The 19,412-nt window shown below is 54.2% G+C and overlaps 4 protein-coding genes across 4 annotated transcripts; 3 read left to right on the top strand and 1 right to left on the bottom strand.

Annotated features, from left to right (window-relative positions):
* Window positions 1-7,061: 7,061 nt before the first annotated feature.
* GUITHDRAFT_73630 (hypothetical protein) lies at window positions 7,062-7,598 on the top strand (the record flags this gene model as incomplete). The annotated part of the gene is made up of 1 exon (XM_005829781.1): window positions 7,062-7,598. A coding segment is annotated over one exon (537 nt), but the record flags the coding sequence as incomplete, so codon positions are not given.
* A 264-nt stretch (window positions 7,599-7,862) lies between these two features.
* On the top strand, window positions 7,863-8,402 carry GUITHDRAFT_49443 (hypothetical protein; the record flags this gene model as incomplete). Its single annotated transcript, XM_005829780.1, has 1 exon — window positions 7,863-8,402. A coding segment is annotated over one exon (540 nt), but the record flags the coding sequence as incomplete, so codon positions are not given.
* Window positions 8,403-10,329: 1,927 nt separating this feature from the next.
* Window positions 10,330-12,042, bottom strand: GUITHDRAFT_153460 (hypothetical protein). The gene is made up of 10 exons (XM_005829779.1): window positions 11,973-12,042; window positions 11,660-11,830; window positions 11,538-11,612; window positions 11,305-11,373; window positions 11,126-11,189; window positions 11,032-11,078; window positions 10,897-10,986; window positions 10,744-10,806; window positions 10,658-10,699; window positions 10,330-10,608 (listed from the first exon to the last, which is right to left on the bottom strand). The coding sequence occupies exons 1-10, from the start codon at window positions 12,030-12,032 to the stop codon at window positions 10,492-10,494; spliced, it is 798 nt and encodes a 265-aa protein (XP_005829836.1). The 5' UTR covers window positions 12,033-12,042; the 3' UTR covers window positions 10,330-10,491.
* A 4,370-nt stretch (window positions 12,043-16,412) lies between these two features.
* Window positions 16,413-18,815, top strand: GUITHDRAFT_153459 (hypothetical protein). The gene is made up of 13 exons (XM_005829778.1): window positions 16,413-16,504; window positions 16,824-16,850; window positions 16,897-16,963; window positions 17,017-17,102; window positions 17,155-17,214; window positions 17,264-17,386; window positions 17,489-17,589; window positions 17,802-17,881; window positions 17,999-18,093; window positions 18,223-18,270; window positions 18,316-18,401; window positions 18,479-18,500; window positions 18,654-18,815. Exons 1-13 carry the CDS (start codon window positions 16,448-16,450, stop codon window positions 18,720-18,722), a joined length of 921 nt encoding a protein of 306 aa, XP_005829835.1. The 5' UTR covers window positions 16,413-16,447; the 3' UTR covers window positions 18,723-18,815.
* Window positions 18,816-19,412: the final 597 nt, after the last annotated feature.

The raw sequence follows: 19,412 nt of genomic DNA, 5'->3' as shown, positions 1-19,412 counted from the left end.
ACTCGCGAAGTTGCCAGGAGCAGTGCCTTCAGTCTCTTTCTGGCCGTATGAAAGCTCTTTTTACGGCTGCTAAAAACCTGCGAAGTTCAAGTGATCTTCAAGACATAGCAGATTGCAGACTGAATCTCTTCGTGATTGACAACGCGCTCCATTACGCTATTTTGACCAAAGAATTCTTGGAAAGCACGTCAAAGGGACTGCTCAAGAATGGACTGACGGAGTTGATGTCAAGAGCTGAAGGTGCAAGGCACGGAAAGTGTGAGGACGTGACTTGGCTTGCTACTCGTGGACTCAAACATTGTGTTCGAGTTGTTGATTCGGCGGCGCAGGACGACAAGACAGCAAGTTCAGTGAAGCTGCTTCTGGTCGAGCTCTACAATGAGATCATCTTGAATGAGCCTGACTCTAGTGGGTTGGTAGACAAGGATTCATGTAGGGCATGGCTGCATGAAACATTCCACATCCTAAGGCTGTGCGCTGCTCGAGGTCAGCCCAGGAAGGATTGGACTATCTGCTTCACTTGTTTCGAGCTCGCACTAAACGCCAGCTTTCGATTTCCAGACTTGCAGGACGAGGTCGTCGAATTCCTTGAATTTCCTCTTGAGTTCAATCAAAGTGGAATGCTCAGTCGAGCTCTCATGTTCTGGCGTTCGGAAGAAGAATTCATCCGGCGAATTCGATCTAAGAACGTGGAAGTTCTCATGCAGCTGGCATGCTGGGGGTCAGCGGTCGTCAAGGGCAAAGCGACTCAAGCTCTCCATCTCCTCCGAGAACAATTCGCCACCGCAGATCGACACTTGGCGATGAATTATCTGAGTGTGGAAGCTGACAAGCACCGCAAGGTTCTTTCAACTCCGGAAGCTCCTCAGTTTGAGTTCGTCAGATTCACGCGAAGGGCTTTCGAGGAAGTGATGGTAGAGCCAAGCATGCTAACAGCACTGGCAATCCATGCACTAGTGCATGACTTGCATGAAAAACACTTTGAAAGTACCAGAGATGTCCAACTCGTCTTTGAAGGCTTGAGATTTCACATTCCGCGCAAGTTGCAGCTTCAGTTCTGCAGGATGCTGGAAACGAGGACATTTGAATTCACCTCGAAGTATCTTGTGGTGATTTGGTATCGTCTCTGGATATCCGCATTTTCTTGCTGCTTACCAGATGTCAAGTTGCCCACAAGTTTGCTCGAAGACTTTGCATCGAAACAAGTAACCCCAGAGGCAAACACTTTTATCATGCCCGAAGACTTCATGCAGGCCGATGAAACCCATGAGCATCTGGATTTGATCAATCAAGACAACCCTCCACACACGGTTGTGCAGACAGAAGGACTCCTGTTAGAGTCCTCGGACCCTTGGTCACAAACTGCAGTTCAAGGAGCAGGAGGGATGCTGAGGCACTGCGACAAGGCAGAGATTCGCGGCAGCATCTCCAAGATCCATGACTTGATATCTTGCGGTGGAACCATCGACGAGAACGTCAGCGCGCATGGGAAACGCAACGTTGTGATACTTGGCGTGACTGGTAGTGGTAAGAGCACGTTGACCAACAGCCTTGCTGGATGCCAGCTGAGAAGGGTCACGAGGGAAGAATGCGAGGGCAAGCATCTCAAGCCCAACTCTCTCTGCGTCGTCGGAGTGAGCGAGGGAGGTCCCCTTGACGCGGTGACAGACATCGGTCACGTCCTGGGTCAGTCGCAGACTGAAGTTCTTCGCCCCATCAGCATGACGGAAAGCGCTTTGCTGCTATGGGATGCCCCAGGGTTTGACGACACTAACGGGCCGGAGGTCAACATATCCAACGCGGTGAACCTCTCGAAGCTCTTGGAGGCCTCTAAGGAAAACGGCATAACGATGATCTGTGTTCTTGACGCGCACTCGATCGATACCGGCCGAGGCTCCAGCATCCAGAACACCATCAGCATCCTGAAGAAGCTGTTTGGAGGAGAGGAGAAGAGGATCCAACAACACTTTCACAGCATTCTCTGGTGCGTGTCCAAGGCCTCCAATGTCGACGAGTTCCCGATCTCCTTCGTGAGGGCCAGCGTGATTAAGTTCCTCAACGGTCACGGGCTGTCGATGGAGGGCAACGAGGATCTGATTCAAATCTACGACCCCCTTGATCGCAACCCCGAGGGCATCACTCGAGCCCAGCTCATATCTCTGCTGGGCTCGATCGCACCCATCCGCGCGAGTGAGCGCTCGTTCCAGACGCCTCTGACAGACAGAGACATGCTCCTCGTGTCAAAGATCGCCCAGGTGACCTCCGAAGACATTGCAGTCGCCATGAGAGAAGGCGATTTCAGTCAGGTCCAGCAGTTGCTCTACACGTTTCAGAGCCTGAGGGTCATCAGGAACCAAGAGGTAGAGATGAACTACAGCAAGATCGTCGAGATGGTCAAAGATGTCATCACGCAGTGGGAGGTCATCATAAGGTCCAAGGCATCGGACTTGACGAGTGAGGGCAGAAAGACTCTGAGAGATCACCTGACCCTGCTTAGAGACGCGGAGAGTCTCGACACCTTGGTGCCGGATCTGGACATTGAAAGCAGGCTCGACAAATGCTCCAAGGAAATCAGAGACGAGGAGGGGAGGGAGCAAAGGAGAGAGAACCTTGAGCTGAAAAACGTCTTTGCGTCATGCTCCTCGTACTTCAACAAGAAGATGCACCAGCTTGCCCAGTCAGACCCTGAGAGCTTCTTTCACTGCGATGTGCAACAAGGTATGGAGGGGCTGTTGCGGCAATACTCCACCATCGAAGAAGTCCAACAGTTCGCAAACGCCTTTGCAAGAGCAAACCTCCTCCTTTCAGAGCGAGCCTCGAATGACAGGTACCTGTATGGCGACCAATGCTCGCTTGGAGAGACAATCAGGAAGTATGAGGAGGCAATAGTCCTGCTCTTCACAGAAGTTGTTCACATCAGCAAGAGAACAGTCTTGTGCCAGAGGTTCGATGAAAGTCTGCAGAAGCTAGAGACAGATGCTCGGCAGACAGTGCAGCACAACTTCGAGTCTCTATGTGAGGGGGAAATCGACGTCTCTGCTACACCCTCAGTAAGTGACTTGCTTCTTTTCTCTCTCTCTTCAACCTGATCGCTCGTTTGCCCGCAGGTGAGCTTTTTTCAAACTTTCGATGTATGGGAAACTTTAGAAAGTTTGCAGAAAGATCATCCTGAGAGTTACGATGTCAAGTCAAAACAACTGCAGGCCGTTTACAGGGAGGTGTATGAGACTGCAGTGGGACTCAAAATCAATAGTAGTGCGCGAGACATTCGTAAGATTCACGAGGAGTTCAAGGACAGACAACAACAAGACATCGCTTGTACTGCTGCCAACACTCTCTCAAGCGAGAATCCACTTGCCCTCCTGCTGCAAGTGCTGACAGAGCACGAGAGTTACGAGGCATCATGGAAGAGCGTTCGGAGGTACGACAGTTTCAAAGAGGCGCGAACTCTAGAGAAATATTTGGAGGTTGAAAGGGACGACTGCTTGAAGGACGTCTTGAATGCAGCCAAAAGGTTCTTGGAAGGAAAGGAGAGAGAGAAGAGAGAGGCAGAGGATCGAGTCACCCATGGACTAGCTTCCCTTGACAAGCAAGCTGCTGACGTCATCGACTCGGCGTACATGACGATTCTCAAAAACCTGACGACTCCAGTCCTTGTCGAGGAGCTAGCGGGTCTGAGCGGGCTCGGCTTCGATGCAAGCTCAACTTCTCAGCTCTCTGACGCCATGAGGAAGTTACAAGACACGGACAGCAGCGCTATGGACGCGCGTCTGAATGAAATCAACGAGTTCTTGGTGGCAGTCAGGGGTCGAGCTTTTGCAGAGGAAGGTCTCAGAGAGCTTTCCGACTCCTACAAGGCCTTCCTGGAGCGAACGAGAAACAGCATGCAGTCGTTCGCCGCTGAGATTGCGAAAGGGAAGTCAGCTGAGGATCTGCTGATCGCTTCAGTGCCAGAGCATGAGAGGCTGAGGGAAACAATAAGCCTCAAGGCTGACTTGCCTGGAGTTCAGCTGAAGTTGAAGAAGCTCGAGATCGAGAAGAGCACTATCGTTTCTGCTCTCATTGAGGAGGCAAAACAATTCTGTAGCAAACTTGATGCTGAATGCAGGCAGATAGTGGCCAAGTTTGACAACCTAATGAACCAGCTGAGGGAGTCAATGTACACCTCGGCTATGAGGCACTACAAGCAGATCTTGCAAGCTCCGCCGACTCTCGATGAATTTGCGAGCTTGACGAGCTTTGGTTTCGAAACTGAACTCATCGCTCAAGTCGGTCAAATCTTGGGAGACCTTCAGGAAAAGGATGAAAGTCTTCAAGAGCAGAAGGCAAGCCAAGCAAATGAATTCCTAGAGACGTTTGTGGAGATGTGTGTCATCAACGATACTCGACAAACCATCATGGAAGACTTGAAGATCTTTGCTGATGACGTTCGTCACGGAATGTCTGAACTGGCTGTTGACATCACTCGCTCCAGCCCTCATTTTCTCTCGCAGCGGTTGGAGCAGAAGCTGCGATATGGACCCGAGAACAAGTTGACCAGAATGAAGTTGGCAGTGTCGCACGCCAAGTCTGCGCAGAGTGAAATCGAGAGGAACAAGATGAACATGCTGAGAGACCTTGAGGAAGATGCGAAGCGGCACATGAAAGAGCTCGACATGCAGAGAAAGATCACCCATCACAAGTTTGCGAAGCTTCTGATGTCGATAGAGAACGCAAGCAGCGTGATCGAGGAAATGTTCGAGGTCTTGACTTCTTTCAACTTCAACGTCAACAAGCTTTACGAGCTGCTGGACCTCGGCTATCCGGAGAGTGTTGTGTCAGAGCTGAGAGACTTTTTGCGCATGTTCAAATCACTGGGAGATGACTACTATGAGAGAGTTGGCGAGGTTGAGGAGACTTTCCGTAAGGTACAGATGAAGGCGCAAGAGAAGTTGAGAGCGAAGAAGAGAGCATCACTTTGCCGTCAGATCTCTGAGCTTGTCATTGTGCTCGCCAACCATAATCGCGAAGATCAAGACAAGCTCGTCCAGTACCTGAACGAGCTGCGAGACCTTGAAGGTTCGGAGTCACAGGTGTACAAAGATCAGATGCCGATGATTGCTAAAGGTCTGCAAATGGTACAAACACAACCTGAGATCTACAACTTCATCCAAACAAAGCAGTTTGTCCAGCTGATCGACCGATACGACATGTTGATCAACCTTCGCAACGGACTGGCATCACATTGCAAGGTAGATGTGAGCGGGATCAGTGAGATCGTGTCTGGCTGGATGAAGGAGATGGAGAGACTGGTGATGGAGGAGATCGATCGAGACATCTCGGATCAATACTACCTTGACTTCCAGCAGCTGACTTCCTTCTGGCATGCCTACTCGGCCCTCCAACCCAAGTTCCACGAGCTGGCCTTGACTAAGGAGCAGGTGAAAGAGAAGGCGCAGAAGGAGATCAGCATCAACATCTGCAAAGTTCGACACATGCTGCAGTACTCCGAGGACTCTGCAATGGCGTCGAAGGTCGAGGAAACCATCTCAAGGCTCTTGATCAAGAGCTTCGGAGTCTCGGTGGAGCTCGGCCTGCTTGAGTCGTTCAAGTTGTGCGTGACTAGGGAGCTGCTAGATCACATGCACAGCCCCGACAACTACAAGGTTGGCGTGGCACTGAAGCGATACTGCGACTCCGACCTGCCCAACGGGATCGCTCGGATCGCTCAGTCGATCTTGTCAACGTTCCCTCAGTTTGAGATGTTCAGCATCGAGATGTTCAACGAAAAGGCGGCAGGGGTGGGTTTCATGGAAGCTCTCATGAAGATGCGGTCAGAGCCCGAAGACGTCAACAGAAAGCTGCTGCAGCGTTGCTACGATGAGTACAAGTCGACCTATGACTTGATCATCAACGCCATCATAAGCGACCGGCAAGACTACGAGCGCAAGAAGGCCGATGTGATTGAGAGGATTCGACTCGTGTCTGATAAGCTCAAGCCCTACGCCCGGTGCCTTTCTAGAGCTCCTCAGGACCTCGGCCAACTGCTGGGGCTGATCTGCGGGCACTGGACGTTCCTCTCGATCCCTGTGAGTCAGGTGGGAGTCGAGAAGAGCAAAGTTCGTCAGCCGCACAGCACTCAGATCCTCGGGATCCTTCGACTGCTGGGAGTGGATCGAGACTACATGAAGAACCATCTCATCCAGATCAACACGGGGGAGGGCAAGTCTGTTGCTCTCGGCTTCACTGCTATCGTCCTCGCTCAGCTCGGGTTCCGCGTTGACGTGGTCTGCTACAGCCGTTACCTATCCAAACGAGACATGCAGGCGTTCGCCGCGGTTTTCAAGGAGCTGCAAGTCAAACAGTTCATCTCCTACTCGGACTTTGACCAGCTGTCGCTCAAGATCATGCGTGATGAGATCTTCCCTGACTCTTTTCCCAACGTCAGGAGGCACTTCCAGGACTTTCTCGATGGCCGCAGACATGGGAAGATTGAATCGGCGATGGCGGTTGAGGCAGACACAAGGCCGTCAGTGCTGCTGATGGACGAGGTAGACGTGTTCTTCGGGGAAGGATGCTACGGCAACCTCTACCGTCCTCAACAAGATCTTGAGCCCCCGGGCAACAAGACGGAGGCAAGCTTCGCGCTCCTCAGTTTTGTGTGGAGCAACCGTCATCGGCTGAGGAACCATGCAAGCTGCATCAAAGAGTTGTTGTCGCTCCCCGAGACGAAGAGGCTTCTGTCAATGTTCCCTGCTCTGACTCGCGACTTTGTCGAGATTGAGCTGCAGAAGATGCTCAAATCCGTTTCTCTCTTTCCTGTCAGCTCCAAGCCGAACCTGGAAGGTTACCCTGACTATTTCGTGGACAAGACTCGTCAACGAATAGCATACATCGACATTCTAAGTGGTGTGCCCAACTACTCTATGACTCTTGGCTACATCACATCCTTCACCTACTTGTACTGTTGCGAACAGAAGGATCTTAACATCGACCAGGTGAAACCAGTCTTGCAGATCTCCCCTGTTTGCGGAGAACTGCTCTACTCGCAGATCCCCAAGTGTTATTCTTTCTGTCTGGGTATGACAGGCACCCTCGACTGTCTGTCCGACGCGCAGAACAAGCTGCTACGCAAGTATCAATTCGAGCACAAGACGTTCCTGCCGTCCACATTCAACAAACAGAAAGTGCAGCACGAGGAGCTGGAGGTTGTGGTGGAAGATTACGACAAGTTCTTTGTGCGGGTGAGGAAGGAGGTTGAAAGAATGCTCGAGCAAGGAAGAGCGACCATCGTCATCTTCAAAGATCATGCGGCCATGGAGATGTTTGCAAGAAAGTTGAAGAACGAGAAGTCTAAGTTGCATCAGTACAAAGGCTTCGAGAAGCTCTCCGATGCTCTCAGATCCTCCGACCGTCAGACGATCATCCTGAATGCCACGCGGCCATTCGCCGTTACCTTGATGACGAGGTCTTATGGGAGGGGAACTGACTTCGCCTGCTACGATAAAGCTCTTGTCAAATACGGCGGGGTGCATATCGTCGTCACGTTTCTGCCTGAAGATGAATCAGAAGCAAAGCAGATCTACGGGCGAACGTGCCGACAAGACGATCCCGGAAGCGCCAAGATCATTCTGTTGGAAGACGACCTTAAGCACCTGGACGCGACATACCTCGAGAAGGAGTCCAAGGGGTTGGAATGGTGGCCGTACCTCAAGATGAAACGCGAGAATCAGCTGAGCCAGAGGTACCGAGAGCTTGAGGACAAGCACGTGCAAGGAATGGAGAGGCACAAGAGATCCATGAAGGCAGTCAAGTTTGTGGAAGCAGGCATCTTTGACAAAGCAAGACAAGTGTTTCTCGACATCTCTCGCGACTCTGTATCCCTCATGGCATCGACTTCGAAATCTGTCGAGATCTGCTTTGTCATGGACTGCACTGGAAGCATGGCAAGTTGGATCACGAGCTGCAAGGAGAAGGTCCTGCAGATTGCTGCCAACATCGAAGAGTTTGTGAGATCTTGCAGCAAGAGAAGCACTGTCAAGATGTCGTTTGTGGCATATCGCGATTATCTTGCGAGCGGCGGGTACGACAACCCAGGCATCGCCGTCTGTGACTTCACGCAAGAGATCTCGCACATTCAAACGATAGTGGGGAATCAGACGGCATCCGGAGGAAGCGACGGCCCGGAAGACATCTGCGGGGGACTACAGCAGGCTTGCGGGCTGACGTGGCAGGAGAATGCTCGGTACCTGTTTCTGATAGCCGACGCGCCTTGCCATGGGAGACAGTATCATGACTTGGAGGATCACTTTCCATCAGGAGACCCGGCAGGACATGTAATGGAGCAACAAGTCTTGCAGCTCGTCAAGCACCTTCAGTGTAAGGTTTACTTCATCAAGATCAACTCGTGCACAGACAAGATGATCGCAGTTGTCAACAACTACCTGACGCGTGCTGGCGCCGAAGAGATCTCCACTCTTGACTTCTCGAATGTGACGGAAACAAACATGGCAAAGCTGTTCGCCGACACGATAGAGAAGGAAGTGAAAACTTCCTTCATACAACACAAGGCTTACTGAACGGAGTGATTGTGACATGTAACTTGCGATCCATTTTTCACCAGAGCAATAAATTCATGACGTGACAACCTAGCTTCACCGTGTCTTTCAGATCTGATGCCTTGGAGTTGCAGAGCGACTCTGCTGCCGCAGTGGGCCGCAGGTTAGCAGGGCCCGCAGCCCCTCTGAACGGCCGTACGGTACCTAGGTACCTGAGTGTGGCTCAGCAACCGTAGTAATTGTCAAATGCCGCCGGGCGGCCCGCCGGCCCCGGCCCGGGCTGCGTTTGCCTCAGCGAAAGTGGCCGGCGCAAGCCTCCGACCGCTGCCTGCTGCTGTCCCTCCAACTTAACTGATACCTTCACTTAACTAGTCCGTGCAGCGGCAGGCCCCCCCGCCGCACTGCGGCAGGAAAAGAAAACCCGGCAAACCGGAGCAAACAACAGAGGACCGTAAGATCAATCCAACAAACCCGCCTCAATAAAACACTAGGAAAAAAGAGGAGGCAGCAAAATCCAGCGCAGCCATCCCACTCCGCTGTCAGCGGCGCCTTGGCAGCCTTCGACAAGAAGATGGAGCAGAAAGGCATCAGTAAGCCGATCTCGCAAGGCGGGCCCTGGCGCACCATGGGCCTATCACCCGAATGAAAGGCCTTCCGACGGCGGGTGATTGGTGGCCGGCGATCCACAACTGAGCCGCCAGTGTGCCGGTGGATCGGTTCAACGGTTGCAAAATTCAATCGATTAAATCATGGATTTAAAGTGATTCAAGTTTCAAGTTTGAAGCTGAATTGACAGGTAGGGGTGGGGTGATGTAGACTTTGAGGATGTAGAGATTAGAGGGGTGGGGTGATAAGTGATGAGTCAAGTTGTGCGCCTCCGGAAATAGAACATGCAGGTAAAGTGAAGGGCGGAGGATTGGAGGAAGGAGGGGAAGAGAGAGGAATCGAGATGGATGGAGCACAGGGAGGGAGAGAAGGGAAGGAAAGGAAAGCAAGCAGAAACAGAGGAAGGGGGATGTTAGACTGAGGGACAACTGAGACTGAGTGAAAAGGAGAGAGGGGAGAGGCAGAGAGTGAAGTTGAGGTAGGCAATGAGACAGAAGCGAGTCGAGAGGTGGAAAGGGAGGAAGAGAAAGAAGACAATGATGATGCCTTTCAAGTAGTCCTTGTTTGTTGAGGGGATGGAAATCCGCCCACCATAGGGCTCGTTGCAAGGATGTTGTCGAGTTTCAGCAACAAGGAAAATAACAGAAACTTCTGGATCTGACAGCAAGCTTGTTGCAGCGCGTGTCTCCTGTCTCGGTTAACAATGGATCCAACAGCCTCCGCCAGGTATGTGCTGGTTTCTCTCGAGAAAGCTCTGCTCATCAGGAGCATTCAGGTCGCTGCAGTCTTGGCAGTGATGGTTCTGGGTATCTGCGCCGTCCTCTTTGTTGCGGGCAGCGCGGGAAGATCCGACATGGCAGAGAAGGAGAGCGACTCCATCAAGAACATCCTCCCAGCCGTCAACAAGCTCACCAGGTCCATGAAGCTCGATGAAGCTTTCGAGAAGGAAAACGCCCATGCCGTCATCGCTGCCTTCACTCCATTCCTGAAGAGCAAGGACGATGCTGAAATCAAGGCCCTGAAGCAGTTTGACTCTGGCGTGCTGGTAACATGAATTTCTCAATTCTGTAAGGTTTGAACTGACGTCATGGCAGTACAATGATGTGAAGAAATACGATGAGGAGATTAAGAACATTCTCAAGGGGGTCAACGATGAGGCCAAGGTGAGGGATTGAGGAGCGAGTTTGAACAAGAATGATTCTCGTGTGTTCACAGCAACTGAAGGACTTCACGAAAGCTGAGAAGGATGCTACTCACTGATCACTACAGCTGTACAATTAACGCCCTACTCTGGTCCATAAAAGATTGCCTTCTATCTAGCTTGGCCGCGTTCTACTGACCCTTCAGTTCATTTGCCCTTCAGGCCCAGCCACCCTCCCCCCTTGGACTTCTTCGTGTTGCCGGTTGAGATCCCTGCTTCTATGGGAGGCGTTCCTCCCACCTCCTTCGCTAGCTCCTCCAGAACCTGAGGATATCGATCAGTCAAGTCGCTCTAGGGGTCAAACACGTCAAACCTCCTTCTGCGCCGCCGCTGCATCGCCATGAAGGCTGCGGAGCTGCGACACTTATCAGAAGAGGGAAGGGGAGGGACAGGCGGTACTTCGCGGTCCTTCTTGAGCATGTCGACCTCGGCTTCACCCACCTCCTTCTGTAGCTTCGAAACCTGACGGGAATGTGAGGAGGGCGGAAAGGCAGGAGGAAGGAAGGGAGGGGAGGAGGGAACGGTGGTGGCGCTGATGGGTGTTGGGGGCACCTTATCCCTTAGTGCCTCGATCTCTGAATTTGCTTCGGTCAGTGCTGACTCGTAGGTCGCGACCTGACGCTGAAGTTGTCGATTCGCGTTCTGCTCAGCTTGTCACTCCCCCTCCTCTCCTCTCGCGCTGCTTGCCTCCTTCTCCTTGGCCCGCTGCTCTAAACTGTCCACCTGCTGCTTCACTGGGGCCTGAGGGTTACAATGCGGCAAGAGAAGGATAGAGACTGACGTTTCGTCGTTGTAGCGCTCATCTCGTTCTGCTTGGCTGTGAGGGAAGCCTGTAGCTTGCCGACCTACAACATGGAGATCAGGACAGCTGAAAGATCAAGACAAGAGGAGAGACGATCGTGAGATCTAGAGAGCGTAGGTACAAAAGCAAAAGGAGCAGAAGTGAGAGAAAGAGGAGACCTCTTTCCTTCTGGCAGATTCAAGATCTTGAAGGCGGATGGTCAAGTTCGCCACCTCCTCTTCCGCCGTCTGTAGAGAATCATGAGCAACGAGGGTCTCGAGAAGAGAGGAAGCAGAAAAGGACGGGGGGAGTAGAGGGAGAGAAGGAGGCATGTGAGGGGACGGAAGGAGATCGAGGGAGAGCAAGGAGCAACAAGGATGGATAGTCACAACAAGCAACAGGAGGAACCGACCTCTCGGAGCTGGTCCAGGTCCTCCCGAAGCTGCTTAACAGTCCCATAGTCTCCTCTCTCCGCAACCCCCTTCCACTGCAGCTGCCTGTCAGACGGCACCGCTCTCATCCTTGCTCCTTCACCTCCTCCACTGCGTCGGTAAGCTCCCGCTGACGGGCCTCCAGCTCTTCGACCGCGAGCTCCTTCGACCGGTGGAGCTCGTCGATCTCGTCCCTCCTCCTCTGCTGCTCCTTCTTGAGGTCTTCCTCGAGGCTCGCGATCCTTGACCGCAGGAGTGACAGCTGGTTTTCAGCCTGAGGCACTGTAAGACGTCGCAAGGGAGGGAAAGAAGGAGGGAGAGAAGAGGGGAGGAAGAGGAGGAAGGAGTTGGGAGAGGAAAGAGCGGTGAGCATTTGAAGAAGCGAGGATGTTGTCAATGCGGCATGCAGAACACACCTTGTTTGCTCTCTCCTCAGCAGCTGCAAGCTCGCCCGACTTCTCCTCAAGGCTCTTCATCAGCCTGTCGATTTCTCCTTGCAGCTCCCCCTTCTCCGCCTCCAGCTCTCCCTCCCGCTTTGCTGCTGCCGCGTGCACCATCGCCAGGTGCTGCTCGTGCAGAACGTTCGCGTCCTCTAGGGCAAGACGAGCAGCTGCCGCGTCCTCCTGCGCCTCCCTCAGCGCCGAGTCGAAGGAGCTCTTCTCCAGCTTCATGCTCAGCAGCTCGTTCAGGTCCTTGGCGAGCCCGCTCTCAGAGCCCTGGAAGAGGAGGATGAGGAGAGTGCGAGCAGAGGTAGTAAGAGTGGAAGTGATATGCAGGATGGGGGAGGAGCAGGAAGAGCACGAGGGGCAGTAAGGGCAGTAAGGGAAGGGCAAGAGAGAAACTTCATGTCAGTGGAGGAGGAAGGAACCTGTCCAAGCGCCGAGAGCATCCTCTCAGAGCGTTTCTTCTCCGCCTCCCTCAGCTCCTTCAGCTGCGTGCGGGTCTGCTCAAGGTCTTTCTCCTGCGTCTCCACCTGCGCGCGGAGGGCCGCGGCCTCTGCCTCCAGTTTCGTTCCTGGCGCCTCCTCGAGCCTCTCCCGCAGCTCCGCGTTGACCTTCTTGAGCCGCTCGACCTCTCTCGACGTCTCGTCCAGCCGAACCTGGCGCAGCGATCATGCAACGGCCAGTATGGTGGGGGAGGACTGGAAGGGGTTGGTAGATGTAAGAGAGGGGAGAGGAGAAACGAAGCAAGAAGAGGAGGGGAGGAGAAGGCAGGTCTAGGAGAGGAGAGAAAATAGAAAAGGTGAGAAAGGAGGAGGAAGAGAGTGTATGGGAACATCTTAACGCACCTCGAGGAGGCCATCCTCCTTGATCTCATCCTGCATCGAGCGGATAATCTCTCGCTCTCTCTCCTGCCCTCTCTCCACCGCCTCCCTTGCTCGAGCCTCAGCCCGGGCGATCGCCTCGTCGCTCTTTGACAGTCGTTTCATGGCGTGCTGGTAGTCCTGCTCCATCGCCTCCCTCCTCTGCCGCTCCTGCTCCGTCTGCTGGTTCAGCCGCTCGATCTCGAGCTGCATGGCAACTGATTCCGCGTTCCTCGTCTTGATCGTCATCTCCAGAGTCGCGATCCTCGTGCTCATTCGCTCCACTTCTGCCTCCTTCACCCCCGTCACTCCTGCCAGGTGCCGCTGCAGCTTCTTCAACTCCTGCTGCTGAGCGTCTTGCGCCTCCCTCGCCTCCTTCCTCGCAGCTCCCTCCCTCTCCCTCGCCTTCTCCACCTCCTCCAAGCATTTCGCCTGCGCCTGTGCTACCATGGCGTACGAATCCGTCACGCTGTCGTGCGCCGCTCGCAACTGCTCCTGCATGGCCTTGAGCTTGAGGGCGTTGTCGGTCTCGAGGTGGAGGATACGGTCTTTGCACTCCTGCTCCTTCTTGTCGATCTCCTGCTTCGCTTCCTTGTTGGCAGCTGCACGAGACGTCAGAAATTTTGCCTGCTCCTCCAAGTATGATCTCACCTTCTACAGCATCCGACGCTCTCTTCGTCTCCTGCTCGAGTCGCTCCTTCATCTGCTTCACCTCCTCCTCCATGGACTTCACATAATTCTCTTGATCCTTCCTCGCTTTCACTGCAGCGTCTCTCTCCTCCTTAGCCTCGGTCGTGTCCTTCTCCAGCCTGTCGACTGCATCTGCCGTCCTCTGCCATGCCTGCTCATGCCGAGCCTGCATGTTCTGCATCTCCTCCTTCATCGTTGTGGCTGCCTTGCGCGCCTCCTCCGTCACCCTCTCCAGCTGCGCCTCTTTCTTGGCGAGCAGCTCCTGCAGCTTCACTCTCGCCTTCTCCGTCATCAGCACCTTGTTCTCCAGCTCCTCTCGCTGCGTCTGCATCTTGGCAGTGAGCTGCGTCCTCTCCTCGTTCCTCCTCTTCTTCTCCGACTCCAGCTCCTGCTTCGCCTCTGTCGCCGACCTCGCTGCCGTCTGCATCTCAAGGATTCCAGTCTTCCCGTCCTTCTGGTAGCTCTTGATGACACCCTGAAGCTCTGCCACCTGCCCGCCCCGTCAGCCAGGACTTACAGGAGCAGCGAGATGGTTGGGGGGAAAGAACCGCAGGGAAGAAGGATTGGAAGAGCCAAACAAAGAAGAGAAAAACAAGAGGGACAGAGAAGGGAGAAGGAGGGGGGTGGGGGGGGAGACGGAAGGAGAAGGAGACGGAGGAGGACGGAAGGGGAAGGAGAGGGAGCAGGACGGGGATTGAGATTGCACCTTCTGCTGAAGGCTGCCGATCTTGATGATCGCTGCTTCATACTTGTGCCTCTCAGGGTTCGGGTTCTGGCTCGGATCCTCCTCAGCGTGCTGATCTCCGAGGTTCGCCTCTTCCTTGGCCAATTCCTCGCTCGTAGGGTTCGCAGCGTCTCCGTGCTCCTGCATCGCCAACGCCCTCGTTGCCGCCATCACGTCCGCCTCCACCTGGGCTATCGCGCTCTGATCGGCCTGCCTCTTGCGAAGGAGGATTCTCGCCTCCTCTTTCGCCTGCTCTGCTGCTTTCTCCGCCTGCGCTGCTTTGGCCGTCTGCGCTACAACCTCCTGCGTCAGCCGAGCGATCTCAACCTTGAGGGTCGAGACGTCCGCTGTCGCTGCGACGCTCTCCGTCACCCCCTGCTTCTGCGACAGGAGGTTCACGTTCCTCTGCAGGCTCTTCAGCTCCGCATTTGCTCGCTCCAGGTTCTCTCTGCAGACTTTCAGCGCCTCCTTGTCCGCCCTGCTGGCGTCATGCGCCGCCTGCGCCTCCATGCGCGCCTCTGTGATCGCTGCGTTCTTGGACTGCATCGTGCTCTTAGCGACCGTCAGCTCAGCCTCCAGCTTCGCCATCTTCGTCTTCGCTCTGCTCAGCTGCCCTGAGAGGGTGACGTCATCGGGCTGCGCTGGCGTCACTTCCTTCCCCTGCGCCTGTGCGAAGGCCAGCTGGTCCTGCAAGCTCTGGATCTCTGCCTGCAATCGCAGCATGGCGGTCGCGTGCGTCTGCTGCTGGAGCTGGAGGGCAGCGTCTCGATCCGACAGGCGAGCTTCGAGCTCGTTGCACCTGTGAAGAAGGGACTCGAACCTTTTGTCGCTCTTGCTGCCGTTCTGCTGGTGGGTTGCTCCTCCTGCATCCCCTCCCTCCTTCCCTCCCTCCTTCCCCTCCTCGTTTCCTCCCTCCTCAGTCTCACTGAACGCCAGATTAGCGAGCGCCGAGTCGAGGCGGTCGAGGTACTGACGGGTCACGGCCTTGACCTTGTCGATATGGTCGCGGAGCTCCATCTCTCTCAGCAGCTGCGCGTTGCCAACTGACGTCAGGCCCTCGATGGCTCCGGTGCTGCTGTCGACGAAGCGGTTGAGCGCCTTGATCAGGTTGTCGTCCGGCTTCTTCTTCCCCCGCTGCTCGAGGATCTGAGAGGAAGCCACCCCCCTCATCTCATCTGCATCCAAGTCAGTCATTGCGAGCCCTCGACGGCAAGAACTCACCCAGCGTCATGAAGAGGTCGCGCTGCTTCAGGACGTTCGACCTGATCTCGCGCGGGACGTGGAGCTCCTTGAAGGATCGGTCGGAGCTCCTCAGCTTCAGCTCCACCTTACTTCCAGGGACGTCGCTTCCTCGTATCAGCTCCACCACGTTCTCGGGGCGAGCTTCCTTCCCGTCCACCGACTCGATCACGTCTCCCGGCCTGATCTTTCCTATCAGGAACGAGGAGCTTCCGGGCATCATGTTGTCTATGACACATCCATTCAGCATCAGCCCAATGGTGCAGATGCTCGAGGAGGAGCCCGAGCCTTCGTAGGACCCAGGGCTCGGTGCCTTCAGGCTGAGGGCGCTGAGGCATGCTCGGAGGTTCTTCACGACGTCTCGAGCGTCATGCACGGAGTAGGACATGTCAATACTTCAGACAGGCAGAAGCGAGTGAGGGAAGATCGACAACAGCACTTCAACAAGGCCGCAAGGTGTCAGACCAACCAAGGCGATTGAAGAGCCAGTACCAGGAAGTCGAGGAGGCAACGAGTAGGGGAGGGAATGGAGGTAGCAGGGAGAAGGAGGAGGAGGAGGAGGAGGAGGAGACAGGAAGGAGGGGAAGGATCGAGCGCCAGCGGTTGATGCAGGCGGGGGCTCAGGACTGCATCAAGCGCCTCCCTGCATAGCGGACGTGGCTCAGGTCGGACACACCACCCGGTTCAATAACTGTTAACTGAGGGGTACCAGAAATCAAGGGTACGAAAACAATACCCCTCCAAGTATGGCGCAATAGAGGGGTATGATCCCACAAAGAATACAATTGTTAAATGCGGGGGTACTCTGTAATCAGAGAGGGAGAATGTCGAGATTTTACCTTGTCAACTAGGGGAATGGAAGGGGTGGGGGTCATTCTTGACGGGGTAGAGGTAGAGGGGGTGGGATCAAGAATGCCGCAGTGAAATGGGAGACGATGGAGGTGGCGAAGTTCGATGAGGAGCTGCATAAGATACAACAGAACATCCATAAGGTCAGACGATTCGACATGGCAGAAGCGATTGGCAGAGATATGACGCTTGTAGTGATGATGGAGATAGAGATAGAGATAGAGATGGATATGGAGATGGAGATGATGATGATGATGATGATGATGATGATGGATGATGATGATGGAGATGATGATGATGATGATTCCTTGTGCCAGGTGTGAGTTGATCTGTACGGTCTTGGTGGAACATGTGTCCTTATCAAAAGATCAAAGCTGAGCTTCGTGTTGTCGCTCGCAATCGAGCGTGACTTCGTGTTGTAATGATCGAATAACTTGGATTGACGAGATCTGTTGTTGACAGAGACTTTTCAAGAAGATAGACTACAATGTGAGAATGCGCTCAGCTCCGACCATGCCTCCTTAACACCTTACAGGGAGCCACGGAAGAGCTCTTGGAGCTTGCCGGGGCGCTGCGGAGGGAAGGAAACGCTCCCCATGCAGGTGTTGTCGATGCTGATGCAACATGCTGCCATCTGAGCACCTCCTGCCGTCAGCAATATGCTGCATGTCAGCGGCCCATTGCCAACGAGCGCTGGAGAGTCCGTTGAAGGCTGCGAACTTGGAGGTGCAAGCAGGGGAGGTGAGCAAAGGAGCGCGGGCTGAGTTGTCGGGATGCTGATGAGGAAGTGAAGCTGCTGTGGAGAGAGGAGGCAAAGAAAATCAACTCGGAGGACGATAAGACTTTCCGAGAGGTTGTTGGGACGAGGCTGGTGGTGCATCAAGTGACCGGGCGGTTGCTAGCTGCTGCCCGAAGCCATCAACTGCTACCTGTGCGCTATCAGCGTCTACATGCAGCATGAGAAGTTCGGACTTGCGAGCTCGCTGTATGCTGAGATGGGCCAGCACCTGTACGATATCGGAGAGGTGAGAACTTTGTGAAAAACTCTTCTTCTTCCCTGCCTGCCTGCCTGCCTGCCTGCCTGCCTCTCGTTTCATGGTTGCCGAACTGATGCCACTTGCTCGCAGACTTGCGATGCTGCTATCTACCTGGAGAAAGCTGCTCAGCTCGTCGAAACTCAGTCGCCCTTCCTGTCTGAGAGTTTGATCCGAAAATCAATCCAGAGTCGGTGAGCAAGAAAACTCGTGCCGAAGAAAAGGAGAAAGGGAAGGGGAGGGAGGAAGAGGAGGATGGGAGAGAAGGGAGGGAGGAGGAAGATGAAACAAGGTACAAAGAGCAGGTAGAGACTTATCAGGGAAGGGAGGCTGAGGTGGTCAAGGGGGGAGGGAGGTTGAGACAAGGTCAAGGTACGGAGGAGACGTGAAAGTGACATGGACTCAGGATTGAAGCTGGGGATTACAGCGCTGCCAGCGACTCGTTGCACTGGTTGATGACGATTCTGCAGCGGCGATCAGCGAGATGTGAGGAGGGAGAGCGAGTGGAGGGAGGGGAGGGAGGGGAGGGTGAGGAGGGTGAGGAGGGTGAGGAGGGTGAGGAGGGTGGCGGGAAGGATGGAGGGAAGTGACTTGCGGCTGCAGCTTCTTCCCAAGGCGCTGTAGCTGATGTGATTGAGGATCAAGCTGGAGTGGCTCAAGCCATGTTGTCAGACTGTATCATTCAGATCATTCTTGAGGTGAGGGTTAGCGATCAGAGGGAGCAGGGGGGCGGGGGCGGGGGCGGGGCAGGAGGCAGGAGGCAGGAGGCAGGAGGTTGTGGAGGGGTTGCAACGTATGACAAGTCTGCCCCTTTGGTTGATCGACAGAACTACACGGAAGCTCGCAGTTCTTTGGAGACCCTCCACCAGCATGCGGTGAGTGAGAAGTTTGTTTGACATGCAGGCTGTGAGATGGGGCAGGCGGCCAACTTACCGTCGGGAGAGATTCATACCACCCTGTCTCCTCTGATCGCAGCGTTCATTGATGCCTGTCAGTCTCGTTCGAGGTTCTTGCCCTTGTCAGCCTTTCGAAGCGTCTTGATTCTTTTACTATTTTTGCACAATGTGCTCAAACGTGAAACAGAAGGGATGCTTGCTATCTACAGGTGTGAAAAATATGTCTGCAAGTTTTTGTGATGTTGTTGATGATAGAGATGATATTTGTGTTTGTGGTTGTGTTTGTGGTTCTTGTGATGATAGTGTTGATGTTGGACATTGTCGTCGTCATTGATTATGATGAGCACGATGATGGTGTTCAGGAGGAAATCAGCGAGCTGGTCGAGCCTTCTCACTCTGATCTCATGTTGAGATGCATCCCGAGGTGCTGATATCAGTCCGTCAACTTCAAGATCCGCGAGAGTTCTGAAAAGCATGTAAGGAAAGGAGAGTGATGACGATGATTGAACACATCACCTTTCTTCATGTGATTCGTCTTGGCGTCCCATGTATCTTGTATGATGTCAACATTGCAAAACTCACGTTCTTAGATGTTCACCTCGATCGATGTTTTCTTTGGTCCTGATAGCGTTGATATTTGTCAACGCTCGTTGCTCGGAGTAGTTTGATGTTACAGCACTCATTGCGCTCCCGTACATCTGCAAACAAAAACAATGAGCAGAGGAGGGAGCAGGGAGCAGGAGGGAGGAAGAGGAAGAGGAGGAGCAGCAGCAGGGAGGAGGGAGGAGGGTGAGCAGCGGCGGCGGCGGCGGCGGCAGGGCCTCATTACCTTCAGTGCCCGCCTGTTGTCGCATCCTCGCGCTGTCTTGTTGTACTCGAACATCTCGCCGAGGCTGATGAGACTGGGAGGATAAACTCCCTGCGGTCATCTGTGAGCGGAGAGGGAGAAGAGCTGAGAGGGCGGAGGGGAAGAGCGAGGGGAGGGGGAGGAGGAGGGGAAGAGCGAGGGGAGGGGGGGGGGGGGGGGGGAAAGAAGGAAACCAGTATGGAAAAGGACAGGGGGAAGGAGAGTGCAAAACAAAAGATTTTGGGAGGGGAAGGCGGAACGAAAAGGGAAAGGT

The sequence above is a fragment of the Guillardia theta genome (assembly GCF_000315625.1).
Source record: "Guillardia theta CCMP2712 unplaced genomic scaffold GUITHscaffold_50, whole genome shotgun sequence".
NCBI lineage: Eukaryota > Cryptophyceae > Pyrenomonadales > Geminigeraceae > Guillardia > Guillardia theta.
Note: the sequence above shows the minus strand (reverse complement) of the source record. Positions and strands in the feature narration are given on the sequence as shown.

Coding starts and splice junctions, on each gene's coding strand:
- GUITHDRAFT_153459 (XM_005829778.1), top strand. CDS start 16,448: ATGGAGGTGGCGAAGTTCGATGAGGAGCTGCATAAGATACAACAGAAC. Junction 16,505..16,823: donor TACAACAGAACATCCATAAG/GTCAGACGATTC, acceptor TGTTGTTGACAG/AGACTTTTCAAGAAGATAGA. Junction 18,094..18,222: donor TCATTCAGATCATTCTTGAG/GTGAGGGTTAGC, acceptor GTTGATCGACAG/AACTACACGGAAGCTCGCAG.
- GUITHDRAFT_153460 (XM_005829779.1), bottom strand. CDS start 12,032: ATGAAGAGCCTTGAGGAGAAGTCGGGCGAGCTTGCAGCTGCTGAGGAG. Junction 11,831..11,972: donor CTGAGGAGAGAGCAAACAAG/GTGTGTTCTGCA, acceptor ACAGTGCCTCAG/GCTGAAAACCAGCTGTCACT. Junction 10,700..10,743: donor TGCTCAAGAAGGACCGCGAA/GTACCGCCTGTC, acceptor TAAGTGTCGCAG/CTCCGCAGCCTTCATGGCGA.